Here is a 23,571-nt window from a genome sequence, read left to right on the forward strand (position 1 = left end):
ATGACCTATTGCCAATTGACCTAATGAGTTGCAAGTTGGTCCTCCAGCTGTTCCTTTTTTGTACCTTTAACTTTTCCAGCCTCTTATTGCCCCTGTCCCAACTTTTTTGAGATGTGTTGCTGTCATGAAATTTCAAATGAGCCAATATTTGGCATGAAATTTCAAAATGTCTCACTTTCGACATTTGATATATTGTCTATGTTCTATTGTGAATACAATATCAGTTTTTGAGATTTGTAAATCATTGCATTCCGTTTTTATTTACAATTTGTACTTTGTCCCAACTTTTTTGGAATCGGGGTTGTATATACTCAGCACAGGGCGGCACGGTGGTGTAGTGGTTAGCGCTGTCGCCTCACAGCAAGAAGGTCCTGGGTTCGAGCCCCGGGGCCGGCGAGGGCCTTTCTGTGTGGAGTTTGCATGTTCTCCCCGTGTCCGCGTGGGTTTCCTCCGGGTGCTCCGGTTTCCCCCACAGTCCAAAGACATGCAGGTTAGGTTAACTGGTGACTCTAAATTGACCGTAGGTGTGAATGTGAGTGTGAATGGTTGTCTGTGTCTATGTGTCAGCCCTGTGATGACCTGGCGACTTGTCCAGGGTGTACCCCGCCTTTCGCCTGTAGTCAGCTGGGATAGGCTCCAGCTTGCCTGTGACCCTGTAGAAGGATAAAGCGGCTAGAGATAATGAGATGAGATGAGATATACTCAGCACAAACATTGGCTAATAGCAAATGTGAAATGTCACTGGTAGCCATGTGGACCGTATATAGATATGATGTGCATGTGTGTGGTGGCCTGAGAAAAGCTTCCATATACTTCCAAAAGCTTCCATATGCTGAAACTTCAGGATTTTCTATGATATAGGAACACTACAGACTTTCCTGAACTGAAAAACATTTATCTTTTTGCAAAAAAAAATTGATCAAATGGTGACAAAATGTGATCTTTGCAGGAAGGCATGCAAATCAGTGTTTCAAAGAAAATACATTACCGATTCATTCTAGTGAACTCTAATCATATTTTTGGCCAAAACTCAATTTTTCATTTCCAAAAACACTTCTCGTTCTCTCATCCCCTACAGAGAGTCAGAAGAACGATTCTTTCTGCAAATGGCACAAATTTCTAACGAATGATTTATAAAGCTGCTGGTAGCACTCCTCTGCAAGTAGTTAGCATTAGATGCAAGTAATTGCTTCTTTTTATTTGACTGTATTTCATTATTACTGTGCTAATCCGCTGTGAGGTGTGCTGCAACATGCTGTAAAATGGATTGCCCTTTAGGGATAAACTGCTTTTGAATATAAATTTGAATCATCAGCTCGTCTGGATGTGTATAACACGGGTAATGAGCTATTAAGGTTTTTTTTATCATGATTGTTTTTTTTCCTGTATGTGTGAAGTCAGTTTTTCTACTTAATTTTCCCCCTTGCTTCAGATTGTAATCATGGCTATGTCATTACTTTAATTAGTTTCTTGTTTACATTGCAGAGATTTCATATCTAGTTTGTTCAGCTTCACTGTAATTCCTGTGCTTCCTTTCCTTCATCTAAAATCCTGCACATTTTCATACACTGAATTTCCTCTTTATCCAGGTGTGCCCCTTCATTTATTTTCCAGCTCTTGTGTTTGAATAAAATAAAATAATAATAATAATAATAATAATAATAATAATAATAAAATAAAATCTATCATGGTATTCCATATTTTAATATACTGAGGCAACCTGGAGGTCAAGGATCATCACTAAAAGAATGACTGTTTGGTACGGAGACTTATACCGGTATTTGAAATCTGGAACATACAGTACCATTCAAAAGTTTGTACATCCCTAGGTTTTTCTGTATTTTGACTAATTTGCACTTGCAGCTGTAGAGCAAATTGTTACTCTCACTCAGGAGCTTTCTACTTTCTTCTTCTAAAATTTGTAGGATGCTATTTCTCCCTCAGTTTTCAACCAATCATCACCAAATTTCACATGAATATCTCTGAGCTGAATTACATTGCTATGACTTTTGGTACTGATCTGGAACGATCCATGAAAAATGGGCTTTTTTTTCAATCACTTATATCTGTCAATTTTCATGATTTTTTTCAATCAGTTTTTTTTATTTTGTTCACTTTTCCTTGACCTTCAATTGACAAAGGTCAGCTAGTGCAAATTACTGTGACTTTATTATTTTTAAAGACATTTTTTGGGCTTTTTTCACCTTTATTGGATAGGACAGTGTAGAGACAGGAAATGAGGAGGAGAGAGACAGGGAGGAATCGGGACGGAATGAAACCCAGGTCCCCGGATTTATGGTATGGCGCCTTATCCACCTGAGCCACGACGCCCCAAAATTACTGTGACTTTAGTCACAGTGTCTATCTTTTCTACATTCTAGAACACTACTGAAGACATCAAAACTATGAAATAAAAAATGGAACATATATGGAATTATCATTCAAATTATTTTTATGCTGTTTTGATGGGCTGTGCGAACTGCAAATAATTACCTACAAATAACCGTCTGTTCATGCACAGTTACTTTGCACTTTTGTCAACATGGCTCAATTTCTTTGTTATCATATGACTCGTTACATGAACTTTATAATCAGTATTTTTTTTTAATTGAATGAGATAACGATTATTGAACTCAGTTTTCACAAAATATCATGATTTGTTAGTGTCTCAAACAATTACTTGCCTCTGCCTTCCACATTGGCAAATAATTAACTGCTTGCTCGCCACTAACAAATCACAATATTTTCTTCAACCTTGTCCAATAATTGCTTATTATTTGGTAAAAAAAAATGTTAAAAACCACATATATTTCATATTTTAGATTCTTCAAAGTAGCCAGCGTTTACCTTGATGATGCTTTGTACACTATTGGTATTATCTTAAACACTCATCCTCTTTTAAAAAAAAAAATCATCTTCAACACTTGAGTTCATTGGTCTCAACCAGATAACCTGTGGACCTTTCTGGCAATTTTTCTAAGTAAGCTAGCTCATGATCTTTAAAAACAACGTCTTTCCCAAATCAGCACTGTGTTGATTCTAGACAAGAGTCACCAAAGTGACCATATCTTTATTAGATTTACTTCAGTTTTTTGGGTTTGTTTCATTCCAGAAAGACCAGAAACGTTCAGTAGATTCGCTATCAGACTTCTATTACTACAAATAGCCAAATGATGTTTCTGGAAGATTATCTTCTCTAATGATATGACTATCTAATGATGGAGAACGATCATTTACGAATGATGAAAAACACACTCAATGAATGTACAAGTTAATATTTTTAAAATGAATGAAATGCATATTTTTTGGAGACTCCAGCAGTGATGCTGGATGGATGGATGGATGGATGGATGGATGGATGGATGGATGGATGGATGGAAGGAGGGGAACAAGGAAAAGGCATCCGTGTAGCCAGATCTACTGTCAGTTTCCACAAGCTCCAGAATCACCTCTAATACTTGAAAAATTCAAGCTACATTGACCACAAAGTCAAAAATTGTCTCACTTTGTTCATGCATGAATATTAAAAATCAGATCCATTTGATAATACAGTACGTAGTAACACAGTATCTGTCAGGATAAACCTTCTAGGACTTCCGGTTTGTCGCAGGATGGAGTAAGTTGCACGCCGGGAGAGCTCTGTTAAAATCCTGTCTTAATCCTTAATTTAAGGGAGTTATTGCTGCGACAAACCTATGCAAACTTGTGCAAAAGATTGTTAAACATGGGAAAACCTACAAAAAAGCCAAACCACTAAGCAGACGAACACTCATCTGAAAATAGGCAAGGTGACGGAACGCAAGCTAGCCAAAACCAAGAAGATGCTACTAGCAACACGCCGCTAACCCTGGCTGACATGGAGAAACTTTTCAAATCAATGGAGGACCGCATCATAGCCAAACTCTCCGACCAACTTTCTGCTGACCGAGCAACCATTGATCGCCATGACCAATCAATTCAGCATATGGAGATGTCATTTAATGACATGGAGACTAGACTGGCAACCCTCGAGTCCACCTGCATCGCCCTGTCTAAGGACAACGATGCCCTCAAATTTAAGATAGACGACTTGGAAAACAGATCGAGACGCAACAACATCCGCATTACTGGCTTACCTGAAAAAGTTGAGGGCACCCATCCAACTGCTTTTATGGAGGTATTTCTGAGAGAAATGTTCGGCCCAGAGGCTTTTCCTACTCCTCCATCTGTTGACAGAGCCCACAGAATCGCCACCCGCCGCAAGAAGCAAGATGACCCCCCGCGCCTGCTCATTGCACGGATCCACCATGCAATGAGCAGGCGCGGGGGGTCATCTTGCTTCTTGCAGCGGGTGGTGATTCTGTGGACTCTGTCGACAGATGGAGGAGTAGGAAAAGCCTCTGGGTTTTCCTACCCAGAGACCAAGGAGCGTATCCTGAAGCTGGCAAGAGAGGCCGGTGGATCCCTCTCCTTCCGCGGGTCTGAAGTGCACATCTACCCCGACTACAGCGTCGATGTCTCTAAGAAACGAGCAGCATACTTCACGGTCAAGTCGCAGCTGAGGAGCGCCGGTTTCGCCTACAGGATGCTTTTCCCCGCTAAGCTCCAAGTCACCGATAAGAACGGACAAAAACTGATGTTTTTCTCGCCAGGTGAAGTTTCCTCTTTTCTCCAAAACAGCAGGTCAGATTCACATCCCACTTCATCTCCTTCATGAGGCAGTAGCGGTCCGAAAGCTGCCTGAGTACAGCCATATCTAACGGTAATGCTATTCACCGAAGGTGCCTGCTTCTTTAGGTAATACCCTCTCTCCATTACTGCTTTTCACTTTTCGGTCTAGTTTGAAATAAATAAGTGATTATGTAAAAAGAATCGAGGTTAGTTCAAATTTGATATAGTTTTACAGTAGTAAAGTTCATAGTGTATGAGCTCATGGTTTCGCTCCCCGTTAAATGATGTTGCGCTCCTGCTCCCCACATAAGTGGTTGAAGGATGTGACACTGACTCAGAGACTATGGCATTGAAAGAAATGTCAGCTAGACTCATAACACATCATTTATACCGCTGCTGCTCCTGTCATGTACACTACTACACTGCTTTCTATTCCTAAAACTCTGAATGAAGGTAAATGGATATTAGTGAAGAAACGAGAGTAATGCAGGCTGAAGCTTGATTGATCCCATGCATAAACACATGTATATACACTAGGGTGCATCAGTTGCCCCCTAAAAATGAAAAGTTCCTCCGATCATGATGCATTTTTGTTTTTATGTTCCTTTTGGTAAGAAAACACACTGGGTGAAATATTTTTGACAAAATTCAAAAGTTTAATAGTGGCACCAGGAGCTCAAAGTTATGGAAAAAGCTGCTATTTTATGACTTTTATGACAAAATTTCGATCACTTTTCATGAAACATTATCACTACGTTCAGACTGCAACCTGAAACGACCCATATCCGATTTGTTGTGAAATCCGATTTTTTTGTTAGGCCGTTCACATTACCAATTATATGAGACTTGTATGCGATCTCCAATATGAACGGAAAACGACCCAAAAGTGTCCCACATGCGCAAATTGACACGTAATAAGCACATCTACGTAATACGTAAACAAAAAAAAAAGCGCACTCTTCAAGTTTAATGATTTCTTTTTTTGTTTGTTTGTTTAATTATCCGGTTAGTGTTAAAGTGTGACGTCTCGTGTGTGTTTTTGTTTCTGAACTGAAATGAAAATGTGTAGCCTGGTAACGAGGGTTGACTCCTAAATGTCTCTCTAATTTCTATATAAGTGCACTACATGTTACTAGGAAGGAATGGATTTTTAAACTCTATATAGTGCACTCGAGCTTCAGTAGGCAGTCATTTGGGATACGGCTGCTGTATTACCAAACTCTTAATTCAGGCTTAATAATTTGCACATATTTATTTCGTCATATTAATAAACTTTTTCTACATTTTTATAAATATTTATTTAGATTGTTTATAGCCAGCTGAATTCTGCAACTTCTCTCAGCGCTGGCTCAAGGTGCAGAAACACCAGTGCAGTTTGCGATGGAGATGAGGCGAGACCTGGCGATGTGGTTTTTGTGGCGGCGGCGGAACTCGCACAATAATCTGATTAATGTGGGCAGCAGAGTAATGAGACCGAAGGTGTCAAATTACTGGAAATTTCCAGAACAATCTTATAATCTTGTAATACAGGATGGTTTAAGTTATAAATCAGTTATAGAAACTGTTTTATTTAATCACGCTAACAGATCAACATCCAGGTCCCTACCAAATCCACCATTAGCTTGATCAATTCTATAAAAGTCTATTTAAATTCTGAAAACTGTACAAATGTTGTTGTTTTCCACCAAAGAGGCGGGATTAGCCAACGCAGAATAGTGACGTTTGTCTCTTGTTGATGACGTGTAGGTCGCATGAATGCGACCTGTCCGGTCAGATTGCAGTCGCATGTGAAAATATCGGATATGCATCGGATTTAGGACCACATATCCAAGCGACCTGGGTCACATGTGAAAAAATCGGATCTGTGTCGTTCAGATTGTCAATAACAAATCGGATACAGGTCGCATATGGGCAAAAAAATCGGATATGGGTCATTTCAGGGTGCAGTCTGAACGTAGTCTATGGCATCTTATAGAGTATACCAAATATCTTAGATACACATTTTTAGTGCATATTCTAAATATATTATCAAGCACAGTTTGAGTTTTAGCTGTTCATTGAATCATTGTTCAACTACTTTTAAACAATACAAATGTATTATGAATCACATTAATGCTTCTCAATCCCTTGCAAAGGTTCTTAACATGATCTCTGGGTCACAAGAAATCAATAAATGGAGTCCAACATTGTGATTCAAACCTTACGCGAAAACACAAAATAAGCGTTTTTTGGCAAAAAATGAACCTCATGGTGCCACCATTAGACTTCTGAATATGGTCAAAAAATTTTACAGGATGTCTTTATTGGTGAAAAGGAACACCCAAACAAAAATGCATCAGATTTTATGAAAGTGAGGGCAACTGATGCACCCTAATATACACTGTATACTAATGTGTATATTGACCTTACTGGGCCATCTGTAATTCCAGCTGTCATTATCAACAGGTTTGCGCAGTTTCATGTTAAATTTATCCCTATCCCTTTCTGTAAAAACAGAGTTCAAGTAAGTTAGGTGTTCTTTTCACGCTGGCGGTTAAGAGCATGATTCATTTTTCTTTTTCCTTTTTTTTTCTTTTTCCCCTTTTCTTCTGTGCCCCCCCACCATCACCTTTGCCGCTCATCTATCACATTTCCTCCTAGAATATGACACCTACAGTGGTGCTTGAAAGTTTGTGAACCCTTTAGAATTTTTGATATTTCTGCATAAATATGGCCTAAAACATCATCAGATTTTCACACAAATCCTAAAAGTAGATAAAGAGAACCCAGTTAAACAAATGAGACAAAAATATTATACTTGGTCATTTATGTATTGAGGAAAATGATCCAATATTACATATCTGTGAGTGGCAAAAGTATGTGAACCTTTGCTTTCAGTATCTGGTGTGACCCCCTTGTGCAGCAATAACTGCAACTAAATGTTTCCGGTAACTGTTGATCAGTCCTGCACACCGGCTTGGAGGAATTTTAGCCCGTTCGTCCGTACAGAACAGCTTCAACTCTGGGATGTTGGTGGGTTTCCTCACATGAACTGCTCGCTTCAGGTCCTTCCACAACATTTCAATTGGATTAAGGTCAGGACTTTGACTTGGCCATTCCAAAACATTAACTTTATTCTTCTTTAACTATTCTTTGGTAGAACGACTTGTGTGCTGAGGGTTGTTGTCTTGCTGCATGACCCAATGTCTCTTGAGATTCAGTTCATGGACAGATGTCCTGACATTTTCCTTTAGAATTTACTGGGATGATTCAAAATTCATTGTTCCATCAATGATGGCAAGCCGTCCTGGCCCAGATGCAGCAAAACAGGCCCAAACCATGATACTACCACCACCATGTTTCACAGATGGGATAAGGTTCTTATGCTGGAATGCAGTGTTTTCCTTTCTCCAAACATAACACTTCTCATTTAAACCAAAAAGTTCTATTTTGGTCTCATCCATCCACAAAACATTTTTCCAATAGCCTTCTGGCTTGTCCATGTGATCTTTAAAAACTGCAGATGAGCAGCAATGCTCTTTTTGGAGAGCAGTGGCTTTCTCCTTGCAACCCTGCCATGCACACCATTGTTGTTCAGTGTTCTTCTGATGGTGGACTCATGACCATTAACTTTAGCCAATATGAGAGAGGCCTTCAGTTGCTTAGAAGTTACCCTGGGGTCCTTTGTGACCTCACCGACTATTACACGCCTTGCTCTTGGAGTGATCTTTGTTGGTCGACCACTCCTGGGGAGGGTAACAATGGTCTTAAATTTCCTCTACTTGTACACAATCTGTCTGACTGTGGATTGGTGGAGTCCAAACTCTTTAGAGATGGTTTTGTAACCTTTTCCAGCCTGAGGAGCATCAACAACGCTTTTTCTGAGGTCCCCAGAAATCTCCTTTGTTCGTGCCATGATACACTTTCCACAAACATGTGTTGTGAAGATCAGACTTTGATAGATCCCTGTTCTTTAAATAAAACAGGGTGCCCACTCACACCTGATTGTCATCCCATTGATTGAAAACACCTGACTCTAATTTCACCTTCTAATTAACTGCTAATCCTAGAGGTTCACATACTTTTGCCACTCACAGATATGTAATATTGGATCATTTTCCTCAATAAATAAATGACCAAGTATAATATTTTTGTCTCATTTGTTTAACTGGGTTCTCTTTATCTACTTTTAGGACTTGTGTGAAAATCTGATGATGTTTTAGGTCATATTTATGCAGAAATATAAAAAATTCTAAAGGGTTCACAAACTTTCAAGCACGACTGTACATCAAATTGTAATCAAAATCAGTCCGTCCATTTTGTCTCTTTGAATGCTAAAGGCATGAATACCTGGGTGAAAAGACAAAAAATAATGTACAACAATTGAATGCCGATATAGCCTTTCTACAGGAAACTCACCTTAAGAATGATCACATCAATTACCTTAAAAAAGGCTGGGTTGGGCAAATATATCACTCACGGTTCAACGCTAAGGCCAGAGGGACAGCAATTATCATACATAAAGATGTCCCATTTCAAGCCAAGGAGATTATCTCTGATGTTAACGGGAGGTTTGTCATTGTTTCGGGTCTGTTGTTCGCCAGTCTTGTCGTTCTGGTCAATGTCTACGCTCTAAACTATGATGATTGTAATTTCTTTAAAGGACCCATGGCATGGTGGTTTGTTGATGCTTTAAACGGGATCGTGGAGGCTTCCGGATGTTATATCCGCAGCCTTTCTCGAAATGAACACTCGGAACGTAGATATAGCCTCCTGGAAGAAAGCCCCATTTCAGCGCTTTTCCCAGTGCGTCGTTTTGCTAATGAGAAGCAGGAGGCGGGGAAGGGTAGAGGGTGGGGGCGTGCCATGGGGGGAGGGGGAGGGGCTGCCGTCTGCCTCCCAAGCCGGCCAAGAGCGCTCCTTGTCGGGCACGGCCAGGCGGGCGAATGCCCCAGTCCGTCCGCCCTGTCTAAAAAAATGGTACAACTCGAGTCCATGGTAAAACTGGGACTTTGTCGATTTTTTTTCAGCCTGAGGCCCATGGTAAAACTGAGCAGTTTTACCATGGAGGAGTGGGGACTTTGCCGTTTCCTCCCCCCAAGTCGCCCCTGGGAGAACCGCTGCCTCCACGGGCGGCCGGTGCCGCTGGAGGGCCGCCCGCGCGACCTCGGCTCCCGACAAAAGATTGGATCTAGGGCTGACTTTCAATGGATCGCAGCGATGGAGCTGCTCTGCCACTCATGACACCCCGGCCCAGAATCAGGGAAAAATACCGCGCGCTGACGTCATTAAGGTGCGACGCGAGGAAATAAAATTAATTCAACAAATGTTTGGGTTTTTACTGAACAAACAAACAAATAACATGAACGAGTGACTTAAAAAAAAGAATGTGGGTGTCTTTGTAAAAACTGTTTTGATTGGCTATTATAACAGAGGTAGCGCAGAGTACCTGGCTAACTGCAGGAAGCGGTTAGCTGCACAGCTAATGTAGCCATTGCAAACGCACCGATTTTAAAACACAGCAAAACGACTTAACAGTTATACACTTGCTTGTTCGGTGTTTGTTGCTGATGCGGCAGGGATGCTTGGTACGGACCCAGGCTTCAGTGACAGTTGATGTGCAAAACCTGCCCTGTACTGTCCCAAGTTGTGGAAACATTCCTCAGGAAAATGCTTCCGACAAACATACACCGTCTTAGGTAGACTCGACGGCGTATTATTGGAGTAAATAAAATTAAGCCACTGCGTCTTCAGGGGCTCTCCCGTCGGCAGTAAAAACAGACTCTTTTCTGTGTTGTCACATCCATGTACAGCGCAACTTCCATGTTTCGCTCGCTTAGGTGATGCCATGTTGTTGTGTCCTCTATGGTCTCCTCACTACAACTGGGCGGGCAATCCATACGGTGGGTGGGAATCCAGAGGGGGGGTGTGGGGATCATCTCCCTTGCTGACGTAGTAAAGGGAAGAGCTTATCAACGCGCCGTTTTGACGCGCCATTCTCAAATGTTGGGCATAGTTTGGTTTACACATTATGAAATTTCTAGCCACTGGGGTGAAGGTCAGAGGAACTCATTTTAACGTTAAAAAACCTCAGAAAGTGAAAATTTCATGCCATGGGACCTTTAACAAGCTCTTCTCCACCATACCCACAGATGATAATTACAACTTGATAATAGGAGGTGACTTTAACTGTGTGCTCAATACCGTATTAGACAGGTCATCAAACAGACCACAGTCTCTTACCAAATCTGCAAAAGTTATCAACGAATATATTACAAAGAGTGGTGTCTCAGATATATGGAGATTTAAATATAACAACAAAAAAGTATTCTCTTTCTTCTCCAATGCACATCATACATACACACGCATTGATTACTTTCTTGTGGATAATAGGTTGATTGGAAATGTAAACTCCTGCTCATATCATAGCATTACTATATTGGATCACGGGGCCCTCTCATTTCAGGTAATGTTGCCAACTTGCTTTCGGCCCTCTCGCAGCTGGAGACTTAACCCCCTCCTTCTAGCTGATGAACACTTTGTAAATCATGTCTCCACTCAAATTCGCTTCTTCCTAGAAACTAATGCCTCTCCAGATATTTCTCATTCAACATCATGGGAGACCCTAAAGGCATACCTTCGTGGCCAAATAATTGAATACTCCGCCAGGGCTAAAAAAGAAGGAGAATCTAAGCTTATTGATATTTCACATTCCATCGCAGATATTGATAGCCAATACTCATCTGCTCCCTCTCCAGCACTATTTAAAGACAGACTACGGCCACAGACAGAATATAACCTTCTTTCCACTGACAGTACTTACAAAGGCTCGATGTAACATATATCCCTAGGCTGACACTTGCACGACTTTTGGCCACGATTTTGTCGTGGCAAGTCGTGCCATTTTGGGGCACGAACTGGGAGGCTCCCGCACTGTTCACGACTAGTTCACGCATAGTTCACGACGAGTTCACGAATGCGTGCCCGTCCACATTCACGAACTGGCACAACGAGTTCACGCATAGTTTGCGCATAGTTTACGCACTTCCCGCATTGGCACGACGAGTTTGCGCAATTCGGACGGTGTCGTGCCGACTTGGGCACGCCTGTGTCATGCACAACCTCATCCTCATCAGATACCCACACACAATTTCAGAAGTGGACCGCGAAGGTCCGGACACACATGATCTGATCCCTGGTGGATGGAGGACTGACCGACACCTGCAGGGGCTGCTGCCTCTAACCGGCCATCATACCCAGAAGGATGCAAAGGATCAGCGAGACTACCTGTCACATTACTACATGTCCCCTGCTGGTGCTGTCCCTTGGCAAGAAAGAATGGTAGTAGCTTCATGAGCTGCATCCACAGTTGTTCCATTTTTGAAATAAAAGAAACGAAACTCCCCCCCCAAAAAAAAAAGTCATGAAGGAATAGAAAATAAAAGACATTAAAGAAAAAAGCAAGAAAAAAAATTGTGAATGGCGAGAAGTGTCCGGGAAGCCCTATATATACCCCCGCACCGACGCGAGCGCCACTGTCGCGCAGTAATCGTGAACTGCTCATGCCATGCGCAAACTGTTTGTGAAGTGCGTAAACTAGCCGTGAACTGCTTGTGCCATCAATGCGTGACCGTGTCAGTGGGAAGGCACGGCCACGCTGCGACGCGCACCAATTCGTGAACATGTCGTGAACTACTCGTGAACTCGACGTGAGCTGTTCGTGAACTATTCGTGGCAGTTCGTGACAGTCGTGGCATGGCGCGCACTTCCACGCACTGGCACGCATCCTCCCACATCGTCCCAACAAGTTCACGACGAGATCACGAACAGTTTGCGCATAGTTCACGACCCGGTCGCGAAATTTTGTCGTGACCAAAATTTTGAACATTTCAAAATTCTCATCCCGACATGGCACGCAATCACGACGGGTTTACGCACACTTCACGCCAGTTTACGACTAGTTTGCGCACTGGCACGACTCGAGTCGTGCCAATGCATGCCACGGAATCGTGCAAGTGTCAGCGTATCCTATGACTCAGGCGATAAGGCTGGCTAGTTGCTAGCTCAGCAAGCCCGTCAAGCCCAATCCTCACGTCTCATTCCTAAAATCTGTGACACAACAGGTGAGATGATCACAGAGCATATGGAAATTAATAACACTTTCAAACAGTATTACAGCAGCCTATATCGCTCAGAATGTGATGATAACTTATCCCAACTTAATCATTTCTTTGATAACCTTACTTTACTTTCTGTTTCAGATGACCAAAACTCCTTACTGAGAAATGAAATTTCCAGTGCAGAAATCTCTAAATGGTAATAAGTCGCCAGGCCCAGATGGGTATATCTCAGAATTTTATAAAAAATTTGCTTCCGAGCTCTGCCCCCTTCTCCAAACCATGTTTAACGAGTCCTTGTCAGCTGGGCATCTCCCTCCCACCTTGCGACAAGCTGTAATAACACTGCTAGCAAAGCCAGGCAAAGACCCTCTTCTGTGTGCATCCTATCGGCCAATTTCTTTGCTAAATGTAGATTACAAAATTTTATCAAAAATTCTAGCAACAAGACTGGAGAAAATTGCTCCTCAAATAATCTCACTGACTCAAACAGGGTTTATTTTGAATCAGCACTCTAGTTCTAATATTAGAAGGCTCCTTAATATTGTCTCAACTCAATCTGCTGAAATGGCCATATCACTCGATGCGGAAAAAGCCTTCGATCGCGTTGAACGGAAACATTTGTTTTTAGCCCTAGAGAAATTTGGCTTTGAGGAATCCTTTATATCCTGGATAAAACGTCTCTATTCTCAACTTCTAGCAGCTGTGATTACTAATGGTCAGCAATCTGAATACTTCCCGCTCGGCAGAGGCACTCGCCAGGGCTGCAATATGTCCCCTCTCCTGTTCGCCATTGCAATTGAGCCCTTGGCCATTGCTCTTAGATATTCCGATGACTTTCTGGGCATAAATCGAGGGGGCCTTACACGCAAATTGTCCTTATATGCAGATGATGTTATTTTATATGTGACAGACCCATTAAAATCCATCCCCCCCATACTCAACATTCTCGCTCAATTCGGAAAACTTTCAGGTTACAAAATCAACTTTGAAAAAAGTGAGATGTTTCCACTTAATCCAACAGCTAATCTAATCCCAGCCTCACGCTTTCCATTCAGAGTTGTTAGAAAAGGCTTTAAATACCTTGGGATAGAAATCACATCTTCTTTCCCACAACTTTTCACGAAAAATTTTGGGATTTTATTCGAAAAATGCAAAAACGATATGGCCAGATGGAAAAATCTTCCACTGTCGGTGGCTGGACAAATTAATCTTATTAAAATGATTGTGCTACCAAAATTCCTTTACCTTTTTCAAAACATTCCCATTCTGATTAAAAAGTCATTCTTCAATTTGCTGGAAACGAGCATATCGTCGTTCATCTGGAATGGCAAACCACCAAGAATTAAAAGAAGTGCGCTTCATCTCATCTCATCTCATTATCTGTAGCCGCTTTATCCTTCTACAGGGTCGCAGGCAAGCTGGAGCCTATCCCAGCTGACTACGGGCGAAAGGCGGGGTACACCCTGGACAAGTCGCCAGGTCATCACAGGGCTGACACATAGACACAGACAACCATTCACACTCACATTCACACCTACGGTCAATTTAGAGTCGCCAGTTAACCTAACCTGCATGTCTTTGGACTGTGGGGGAAACCGGAGCACCCGGAGGAAACCCACGCGGACACGGGGAGAACATGCAAACTCCGCACAGAAAGGCCCTCGCCGGCCACGGGGCTCGAACCCGGACCTTCTTGCTGTGAGGCGACAGCGCTAACCACTACACCACCGTGCCGCCCAAGTGCGCTTCAAAGACCGAAAAATTTTGCAGGTCTGGCCCAGCCTAATTTTATTTATTATTATTGGGCATGTAACATAAAGATGATGTTACAGTGGATTATACGAGACCTTCCTAGTAAATGTGAGGTGTGGGTGCAAATGGAATATGCTTGTAATACACTCAACCTGGCATCTATAGACCCTTTTCACTCACGTGACCTTCGTAAGCGCGACCGCCATTTTGGACATGAAGAAATAACGGTTTATGGCACAGACCCTTTCGGTTCTCGCTCATCTAGCTGCTACAATGACTGCTTAGACTGCAACAATAATACCTAACACACATTTAAGTATCCATCGTAAAGACGTGAAACTCGTCGAGTGACGAGTGTGTTCATTGATAAGCTAACACAATCTAAAAGTAGACATACCATCACACTGCCCTGGCGCTGTGTACAGTTTACCTTCTATGGTTTGTGCACTCACTATTTGCCATTACTTTCTCCAACCCAGTGTTCGAACTATGCCGATATTTTCGGGGGGTCCCTTTTTTCCCTTGGGGGGATGCTTGCGCTTGTCTCAGAGCGCGGATCTCCAAACACATGAGAAGCCTATCTTACGCACATATCACGCGGACTCCACACCTCCACACACGCATCGCGTCTGAAGTCATAACTCATCAGGGGAAATCGTGTCCGCATTGGCATGTTCAAAAAACAACCTTGCGTCAACAATGATACCACACGCAAGGAAAAAAAAAAACACAGTCAGGCTACTCAACACATCTGATCCACAGCAGCACCAAAGCATCACTGGAAATCATGTCAACAACCAATCTTCCATTTCAACACGCGTCAACAAACAAATGGCACCACGAACATGAACGAATCGGTCAGGCTACCGATTCCAAACCCACAGCAGACGAATAATTAAATGCATCTTACCTTAAAGCAGAATCGACCACAAAGGAAGTCTGTTGGCACTGTTGGCACACTTCCTTTCTACTAGTTTGTGTCCCCAACCTGGCAGCAGCAGTCGTTGTCATATCGGTTTATTTTAGCTTTGATGTAAACACAACACTTCGGATATGCAAATGCTTCCCGTTACACACGATTGCTATGTCAATAAACATCATTTTGCCAATATTTTAGAGACCATCCATCTTCTCCGTCGGTCAGCATCTGTCGGGATCCGATAAAATGATAAATCTTGCCTTGTGTGTTGATGGTTACTACATCCAGGTGCACAACAATATAATGGCATGATGGAAGTCTTGCTGAAAGTAAAAACTTTCTTTGATGGCTATATTCCTTTCGATGCTTCGCCGTCGTTCCTCGTTGTTGGCTGTGGTAGACTACTGGTAGTACATGTCCAAAATGGCGGCCGCGTTTGTCGTGACGTCACGTGAAAAGGGTCCATATTATGTGCCCCCTCACTCCCTCCCCAAAACCAACTTTGCTCTAACCCTGTGATCCTTCACTCAATTAGAATCTGGTCGCAATTTCGAAGGCACTTCAAGTTGCAGACAACATCGGTGCACTCTCCCATTCATAGTAACTACAACTTTCCTCCTTCCCTCTCGGACTCCACTTTTAGAGTCTGGTCATCAAAGGGTGTGAAATCTATTTCCGATTTATATGTGAAAGGCAGATTTGCTTCATTTGCACAACTCTCACAATTATTCAATTTACCAAAATCAGACTTTTTTAGGTATCTTCAAATTAGAAATCTCATCTCATCTCATTATCTCTAGCCGCTTTATCCTGTTCTACAGGGTCGCAGGCAAGCTGGAGCCTATCCCAGCTGACTACGGGTGAAAGGCGGGGTACACCCTGGACAAGTCGCCAGGTCATCACAGGGCTGACACATAGACACAGACAACCATTCACACTCACATTCACACCTACGGTCAATTTAGAGTCACCAGTTAACCTAACCTGCATGTCTTTGGACTGTGGGGGAAACCGGAGCACCCGGAGGAAACCCACGCGGACACGGGGAGAACATGCAAACTCCGCACAGAAAGGCCCTCGCCGGCCACGGGGCTCGAACCCGGACCTTCTTGCTGTGAGGCGACAGCGCTAACCACTACACCACCGTACCGCCCCCAAATTAGAAATTTTATCCAAAAAAAGCATGACTTCGTTTCCAGACCTTCCAACAGCCGATGCTATAGATAATATTCTCTCATTGTCTCCTCACTGTAGAGGTCTAATTTCCACAATATATAAGAATATCTGTGATATTGTCCCTCATTCATTGCAAGATGTTAGGAAACTCTGGGAGAACGATATTGGAGAGGAAATGACAGATGACCAATGGGACGTAGCGCTTGACTTGATACATACCTCCTCCCCGTGTGCCAGACACGGCTTAATTCAACTTAAAATTGTGTTGAGAGCACATTTGACTAATGCAAGACTGGCAAAAATCTTCCCTAATATAAACCCCTCTTGCCCTCGCTGTAAAGGCAAACCAGCGGATTACATGCACAAGCTGTGGTCCTGCCCTAAACTTAACACATTCTGGACCAATATCTTCCACACCTACTCCGAGATATTCCAAAAACACATCACCCCCAACCCTATATGCGCACTATTTGGATCCACTCCTGAAACTTGCTCCCTTCATGGCGAAGCTCATGCAGTTATAGCATTTACCTCCTTACTTGCAAGACATCTCAGTCTTCTCTCCTGGAAGGAGCAAGAACCTCCCAATTTTACAAGATGGATTAGAGATACTATGTATCTCCTGAAACTAGAGAAAATCAGATATACCCTCAAAGGTTCCCTGCAAAAATTTAGAAAGATTTGGACCCCCTTTCTTGAATATTATGAGAATCTACAAATACCACTGAATGCAGATGATTAGAATACCAATACTGATGAAAGGTAATGGTGATCCCCGACCCCCCCCCCCCACTTTTTTTGTGTTTGTATGTGTGTGTGTGCGTAACGTTAATAGTCACGTACTTACTTTGTTCCCACTCCTTTTATTTTCTTCTTCTCCTCTTTTAGGCCAAGTTTACATTAGACCGTATCTGTCACGTTTTCTTCGCGGATGCACTGTCCGTTTACATTAAACCGCCTGGAAACGCCGGGAAACGGGAATCCGCCAGGGTCCACGTATTCAATCCAGATCGTGTCAGCTCCGGTGCTGTGTAAACATTGAGATACGCGGATACGCTGTGCTGAGCTCTAGCTAGCGTCGTCATTGGACAACGTCACTGTGACATCCACCTTCCTGATTCGCTGGCGTTGGTCATGTGACGCGACTGCTGAAAAACGGCGCGGACTTCCGCCTTGTATCACCTTTCATTAAAGAGTATAAAAGTATGAAAATACTGCAAATACTGATGCAAATACTGCCCATTGTGTAGTTATGATGGTCTTTAGGCTTGCCATCCTTCCACTTGCAAGTGGTAAGTGATATGCGCTGGGATCACACACACAGCGGCTCAGTCCCGAATCACAGCTTGTTCACTTCACTCGCGCGCTCTGTGAGCTGCGCAGGGCCGGAGTGCGCACCCTCCAGAGGGCACTCGCTGTTCAGGGCGGAGTGATTTGGAGCGCAGGATGCCTGCGGAGCCGAGCGTATCCGTGTATTGGTGTTGCTGTGTGCACGCAAATCGTGTATTGGTGTTGCTGTGTGCACACTAATCGTTTTAAAAACGTTAATCTGATGATCCGCTGATACGGTCTAATGTAAACATGGGCTTAGTCTCTGCCTGTCGTTACTAACATGCTCAGTTTATTTCTTGGTGGGTTGAGAGGGAAGTAGGAAGGAAGTGATGGGATTATTATTATTATTATTATTTTTTAATTATTTTTTAATGTATTTTTTAATTTATTAGTATTATTTATTTATTTTATTTTTTCTGTTTGTTACTGTTGTTGTGTTGTCTCACTTGTAATTGTAATTATTTGAATATTTGAATATTGCAGCTATTCTTTGCTTATGTACATGCTGATGGTTAAACTAAGCTGTAACAAATATATATGCTTAATGGAAAATCAATAAAAACTGTTAAAGGATAAACCTTCTACACACTGACTGCAAAGAGGATTTAACCTTGCTCCAGCAATTTGTCAAAATACCAGAAAGACACCTCTTAACAATTTCAGTGTGCTTACTGAATGAGACGGAGACCTCGTTAACAGGCAGCTTGACCCGACAAAGGTCAACAATTCTAATCTGAACAAATCCATGCCTCTCCATTTCACCCATGACTCCACCCACTGACCTTGCCAGCAGGCTCCGACGGTGAGCTGTACGTCGATCTGAGACGAGTGAATCGGCCAGTCGTCCGTCACCAGATAGGGGTCATAGGTCACGCCGTCCACATACAGCGTCACCACAGGAAACTCAACATTAATGACATAGTAATGCCACTCCTTATCACAGATCTGACAGAAGGAAAGAGGAGCTTATATTATAGTCTGGACACCCTATTCATTATTAATATTAATGATATAACACAATATGTTACAAATGAATAAGCAGAACAGTTTTATTTGAAAACAAAGACTTCAGAAGCAGCAGAAAGATTCCAGCATCATGATAAAGCTGCTTTGCAATTCAAGGCGAGATATTTATCAAACTCAGAAAAAAGCTCGAGAGGCATCTCTCTCTCACACACACACACACACACACACACACACACACACACACACAGAAGCAGGTGCGGTGTAGGAGTACAGGTGGTCAGAGACAGCGTCTGATACCCAGAAACAGAATATGTGTTCCAGGAAAAAAAAAAATCTGAAGACTTACAACATGGATCTAAAAGCCTAACCTTGGCTTTAGGTGTCTGATGTCACTCCTGAGATAGAAGTGTAATAAATAAACACTCTGAGGAAACCCTGACTTATGCGGCAAGCTAGACAAACATCCCCCCAAAAAACAAAAAAACATAGCCACAAACCACCACCAATAATATCCATCCCTCCACAAATATTGCTGTGTACTACTACACAATGTTAATCCAATCGATTTGCTTCACAAGATTTCACAAAGAAACCATCACAAATACAACAATGAAAATATTTTATCATTACAAAAGCATGAAAAAGTCAATAAATAAAGACCTCCCTGGCCTTTCCTATGGCAAAATCAATAAATAGATATAAAAGAAAAGAGCTACTTTTGCAGTTTGTTGTGCCCTTCTAACACATGTAAATTATTACCTCGGCCAACTGTGTTGGAGGAGGTTACCTTTTTGTCTCTGTTTGTTTGTTTGTTCCCAACATAACTCAAAAATTAGTGAATGGATTTTGATAAAATTTGGAAGAAAGGTGACCCATGGGCCAAGAAACAACTGACTGGATTTTGATGCAAATCCAGATACGTATACAGATGCAGTTTTTTTTTTTTGCCTGTTCTCAATGTAACTCAACAAGTAGTGAACGGATTTGGATGAAACGTGGTGTACAGCTTTAGTATTATCCTATGTTCAAGTCATGTTATTCTGATGCTGATAATATGGAGCTTGGTAGAGGTGTGTACTCAACCGAGTGCCCTTAGTTGCTTTTATGTTTTTGCAATTTGAACACATTCATTAGCTGTCCAGTTATGTAGTAATACAGAGCATTATAGATGGGTAGTTCTTCAGTAGGCGGCACGGTGGTGTAGTGGTTAGCGCTGTCGCCTCACAGCAAGAAGGTCCGGGTTCGAGCCCCGTGGCCGGCGAGGGCCTTTCTGTGCGGAGTTTGCATGTTCTCCCCGTGTCCGCGTGGGTTTCCTCCGGGTGCTCCGGTTTCCCCGACAGTCCAAAGACATGCAGGTTAGGCTAACTGGTGACTCTAAATCAGGGGTGCCAGGGTGAAATTGGTAAGGGGGCCAGATTTTTTTCAAGTGGGACCTTGGGGGCCAAATTACACTTTTGGCCTGAAAAAAACAGACACTAACTCAACAAAAGGACATTATTTTATATGATTTTTGAAGGCCTATATGCCCAAAAGGAATTGTAAAGCTATAGCCTCAAAATGAGGTGCACAATAACATGGCAGACAAAAGCAATTTACCCTCTGAAAATGTAACAGTCTAAGCATGCAAGTAGCCTACATTTATAAAAAAAATGCTACAGAAATGGACTAAGACACAAATAACACAAGTGTAAACTGTAAATGACTTAGATCAGATTTATTGATCTTGCACATCAAAAACATGTCAATGCATAGGCCTAATTAGGCCAATTAAAACGATTGGCAAGTAGGCCTAAACGAGTCAAAAGAAAGAAGTGCCAGGGTAAATAATTCCACCAATAGGTCAAGTGACTAAATATCCAGTAGCATTAGTTTAAAAGAGCCAAATATGACTGAACATACCAATAAAAACAAACTACAGATGGCACATTAACTTTGCTGGTCAAGTCCCACATATATTTCCACACACCCATCCTGTTTATTCCCCCTCAAGCACACAGCACAAGGTTACATGGGGGAGAAATACCAGCTACATTTTACATGTGGAAGCCAGAAGTCTTTTACTTTTTACCAGCTTGTCGACATTGAGGGACAGACTCTGGGCAGTTGCTATTTTCATGACATCGTTGAGATGTCCATGGGTCAGACGACTACGCAGTTTCGATTTATTAATATTCATTACTGAAAATGCCTGTTCACATAAATATGTTGTCCCAAACATACAGAGTATTTTACCGGCAAAGGCCGTGATAATTGGGTACTCTGGTGGCAATGACTGATAGAAAGATTGGATTCCAACAGATGCGTATTTATCCTTGACGAATGCACCCTCCGAAAATGGCTTGGACACTTTTTTGCGATCTCCCACGCGATGATGTAGCTCGCCTTCACTGCCCCTAACATGAAATAAAATGTACAACAAAGATATTGAGACACCCCTCTTTGAAAACAGCCGCATTTAACATTAAAGGAGAACTGAAGATGATGTATGATATTAAAACGAACCTTCATGTGTCTCTCGAGACTTTGAGAAAGCTGCTTGCTGTTTTTGAAGGTTTGAGGCAAGCTCATTTAGCTTTTCAGTCCTGCGTTGCCCGGTGAATTGGCTGTATTTGTCGGCGTGGGTCTCGTAATGTCTTTTGACATTGTATTCCTTCGGTACAGCCACTTGTTGCGAACAAATCAGACAAACAGGTTTTCCCCCTACTTCCCAGAAAAAGTATTTCTCTCTCCATTTTTCCTGAAAGATGCGACCCTCAGAATCAACTTTTCTCTTTTTAGACTGTTGTTGCTTGTGAACGAGCAACAACTCGCCGACTCTACATTAAATCCGGGTCATTGCACCTGCGCGTGCTGCAGCAAGCAGAGAGCAGCTAAAAACGAACCGATGGATTACACGAAAATGGAATCAAATTGAAACATTAGATTTAAAATCATTACAAAAAAAACACAACATTCGACTTTTATTAATTTATTATTAAAAAAAAAAGTCTCATGAACCACCGGGCCGGATGTGATGACCAATCGGGCCGTATTCGGCCCGCGGGCCGTTACCATGGCACCCCAGCTCTAAATTGACCGTAGGTGTGAATGTGAGTGTGAATGGCTGTCTATGTGTCAGCCCTGTGATGACCTGGCGACTTGTCCAGGGTGTACCCCGCCTTTCGCCCGTAGTCAGCTGGGATAGGCTCCAGCTTGCCTGCGACCCTGCAGAACAGGATAAAGCGGCTAGAGGTAATGAGATGAGATGAGTTCTTCAGTAACGGAATTACATGCACAGTGGTAACTTTTTAGTTGCAGTACTCAAGATCTCATTCATCTCATTATCTCTAGCTGCTTTATCCTGTTCTACAGGGTCGCAGGCAAGCTGGAGCCTATCCCAGCTGACTATGGGCGAAAGGCGGGGTACACCCTGGACAAGTCGCCAGGTCATCACAGGGCTGACACATAGACACAGACAACCATTCACACTCACATTCACACCTACGCTCAATTTAGAGTCACCAGTTAACCTAACCTGCATGTCTTTGGACTGTGGGGGAAACCGGAGCACCCGGAGGAAACCCACGCAGACACGGGGAGAACATGCAAACTCCACACAGAAAGGCCCTCGCCGGCCACGGGGCTCGAACCCAGGACCTTCTTGCTGTGAGGCGACAGCGCTAACCACTACACCACCGTGCCGCCAGTACTCAAGATAATGGTATTAAATAAAAATTTCACACTGCACGGGGTATCTTTTGAGCCTAAAAAAAGCATAGAAAAATTGGCTATGTTTAACTCTGAATGCAAAAGCTTTTGCGAGGAAAGAAAAGTCAGTCATGGAATTACATCAGAAAAAACTGAACTTTCATTTTTTTTTTTAAATTCAAACCAAGATTTCTCTGAAGCAGCATTGCTATAACTGGGCTGATGATTTTTAAATATGGTTTTCAATACATTTTGCCTTGGATTCCATACTTTAGCAATATCACTGAGCTGACAAGTTAAGGCAATCTTAAAATTTCAGAATTTTGGCCTCTCTGCTGAAGTCAAGTCAAGTTTATTTGTATAGCGCTTTTAACAATAGACATTGTCACAAAGCAGCTTTACAGAATTTGAACGACTTAAAACATGAACTAATTTTATCCCTAATCTATCCCCAATGAGCAAGCCTGTGGCGATGGTGGCAAGGATGACATGAGGAAGAAACCTCGAGAGGAACCAGACTCAAAAGGGAACCCATCCTCATTTGGGCAACAACAGACAACATGACTATAACGTTAACAGTTTTAACATGAAGTCAGTTTCGTTGATGTTATAAACTCTTCATTAATGGAAACTTGAGTGCAAAACTGTTCATGACAACTGTTGAAGAATTGCCCGTATAAAGAAAATGCATAGTGAATAAACCAAGTGTATTATTCTATTATTATACCACAATACTGTTGAATTCTCAAACTAATTCATCGAAAGTTGTTAATTTTCTCTATGAGCAGCTCTGACTGTTGTGCTGACTGTAATCAAAACACAGATTGATACTAATTCACTCGCTCGAACACATTATTGTTTCGACAGTACCAACCCATTTACACAGACTTGTATGATGGCTGTTGATTAAACAATGTGCAATTGTAATATGTGATGAGATTCAGAAATTGGTATTTGGAAGGAGTGTCCAGTGTCAGGTAAAGGTACAAC

General features: G+C 42.3%; 1 protein-coding gene and 1 long non-coding RNA gene across 2 annotated transcripts in view; both read right to left on the reverse strand.

Annotated features, from left to right (window-relative positions):
* The window catches only part of clstn2b (calsyntenin 2b), a gene marked incomplete at its 5' end in the record, with an annotated part of 375,601 nt that overhangs the window by 71,321 nt on the left and 280,709 nt on the right, over nucleotides 1-23,571 (reverse strand). Inside the window, one exon of the mRNA XM_060897678.1 lies at nucleotides 18,711-18,873. Within this exon, the coding sequence (XP_060753661.1) occupies nucleotides 18,711-18,873 (163 nt within the window). The remainder of the gene's footprint in view (nucleotides 1-18,710; nucleotides 18,874-23,571) is intronic.
* On the reverse strand, nucleotides 20,594-21,720 carry LOC132864307 (uncharacterized). Its single transcript, XR_009650198.1, has 2 exons — nucleotides 21,397-21,720; nucleotides 20,594-21,287 (listed from the first exon to the last, which is right to left on the reverse strand). It is a non-coding gene; the product is annotated as an uncharacterized LOC132864307 (long non-coding RNA).

Source organism: Neoarius graeffei, chromosome 17 (genome assembly GCF_027579695.1).
Source record: "Neoarius graeffei isolate fNeoGra1 chromosome 17, fNeoGra1.pri, whole genome shotgun sequence".
NCBI lineage: Eukaryota > Metazoa > Chordata > Actinopteri > Siluriformes > Ariidae > Neoarius > Neoarius graeffei.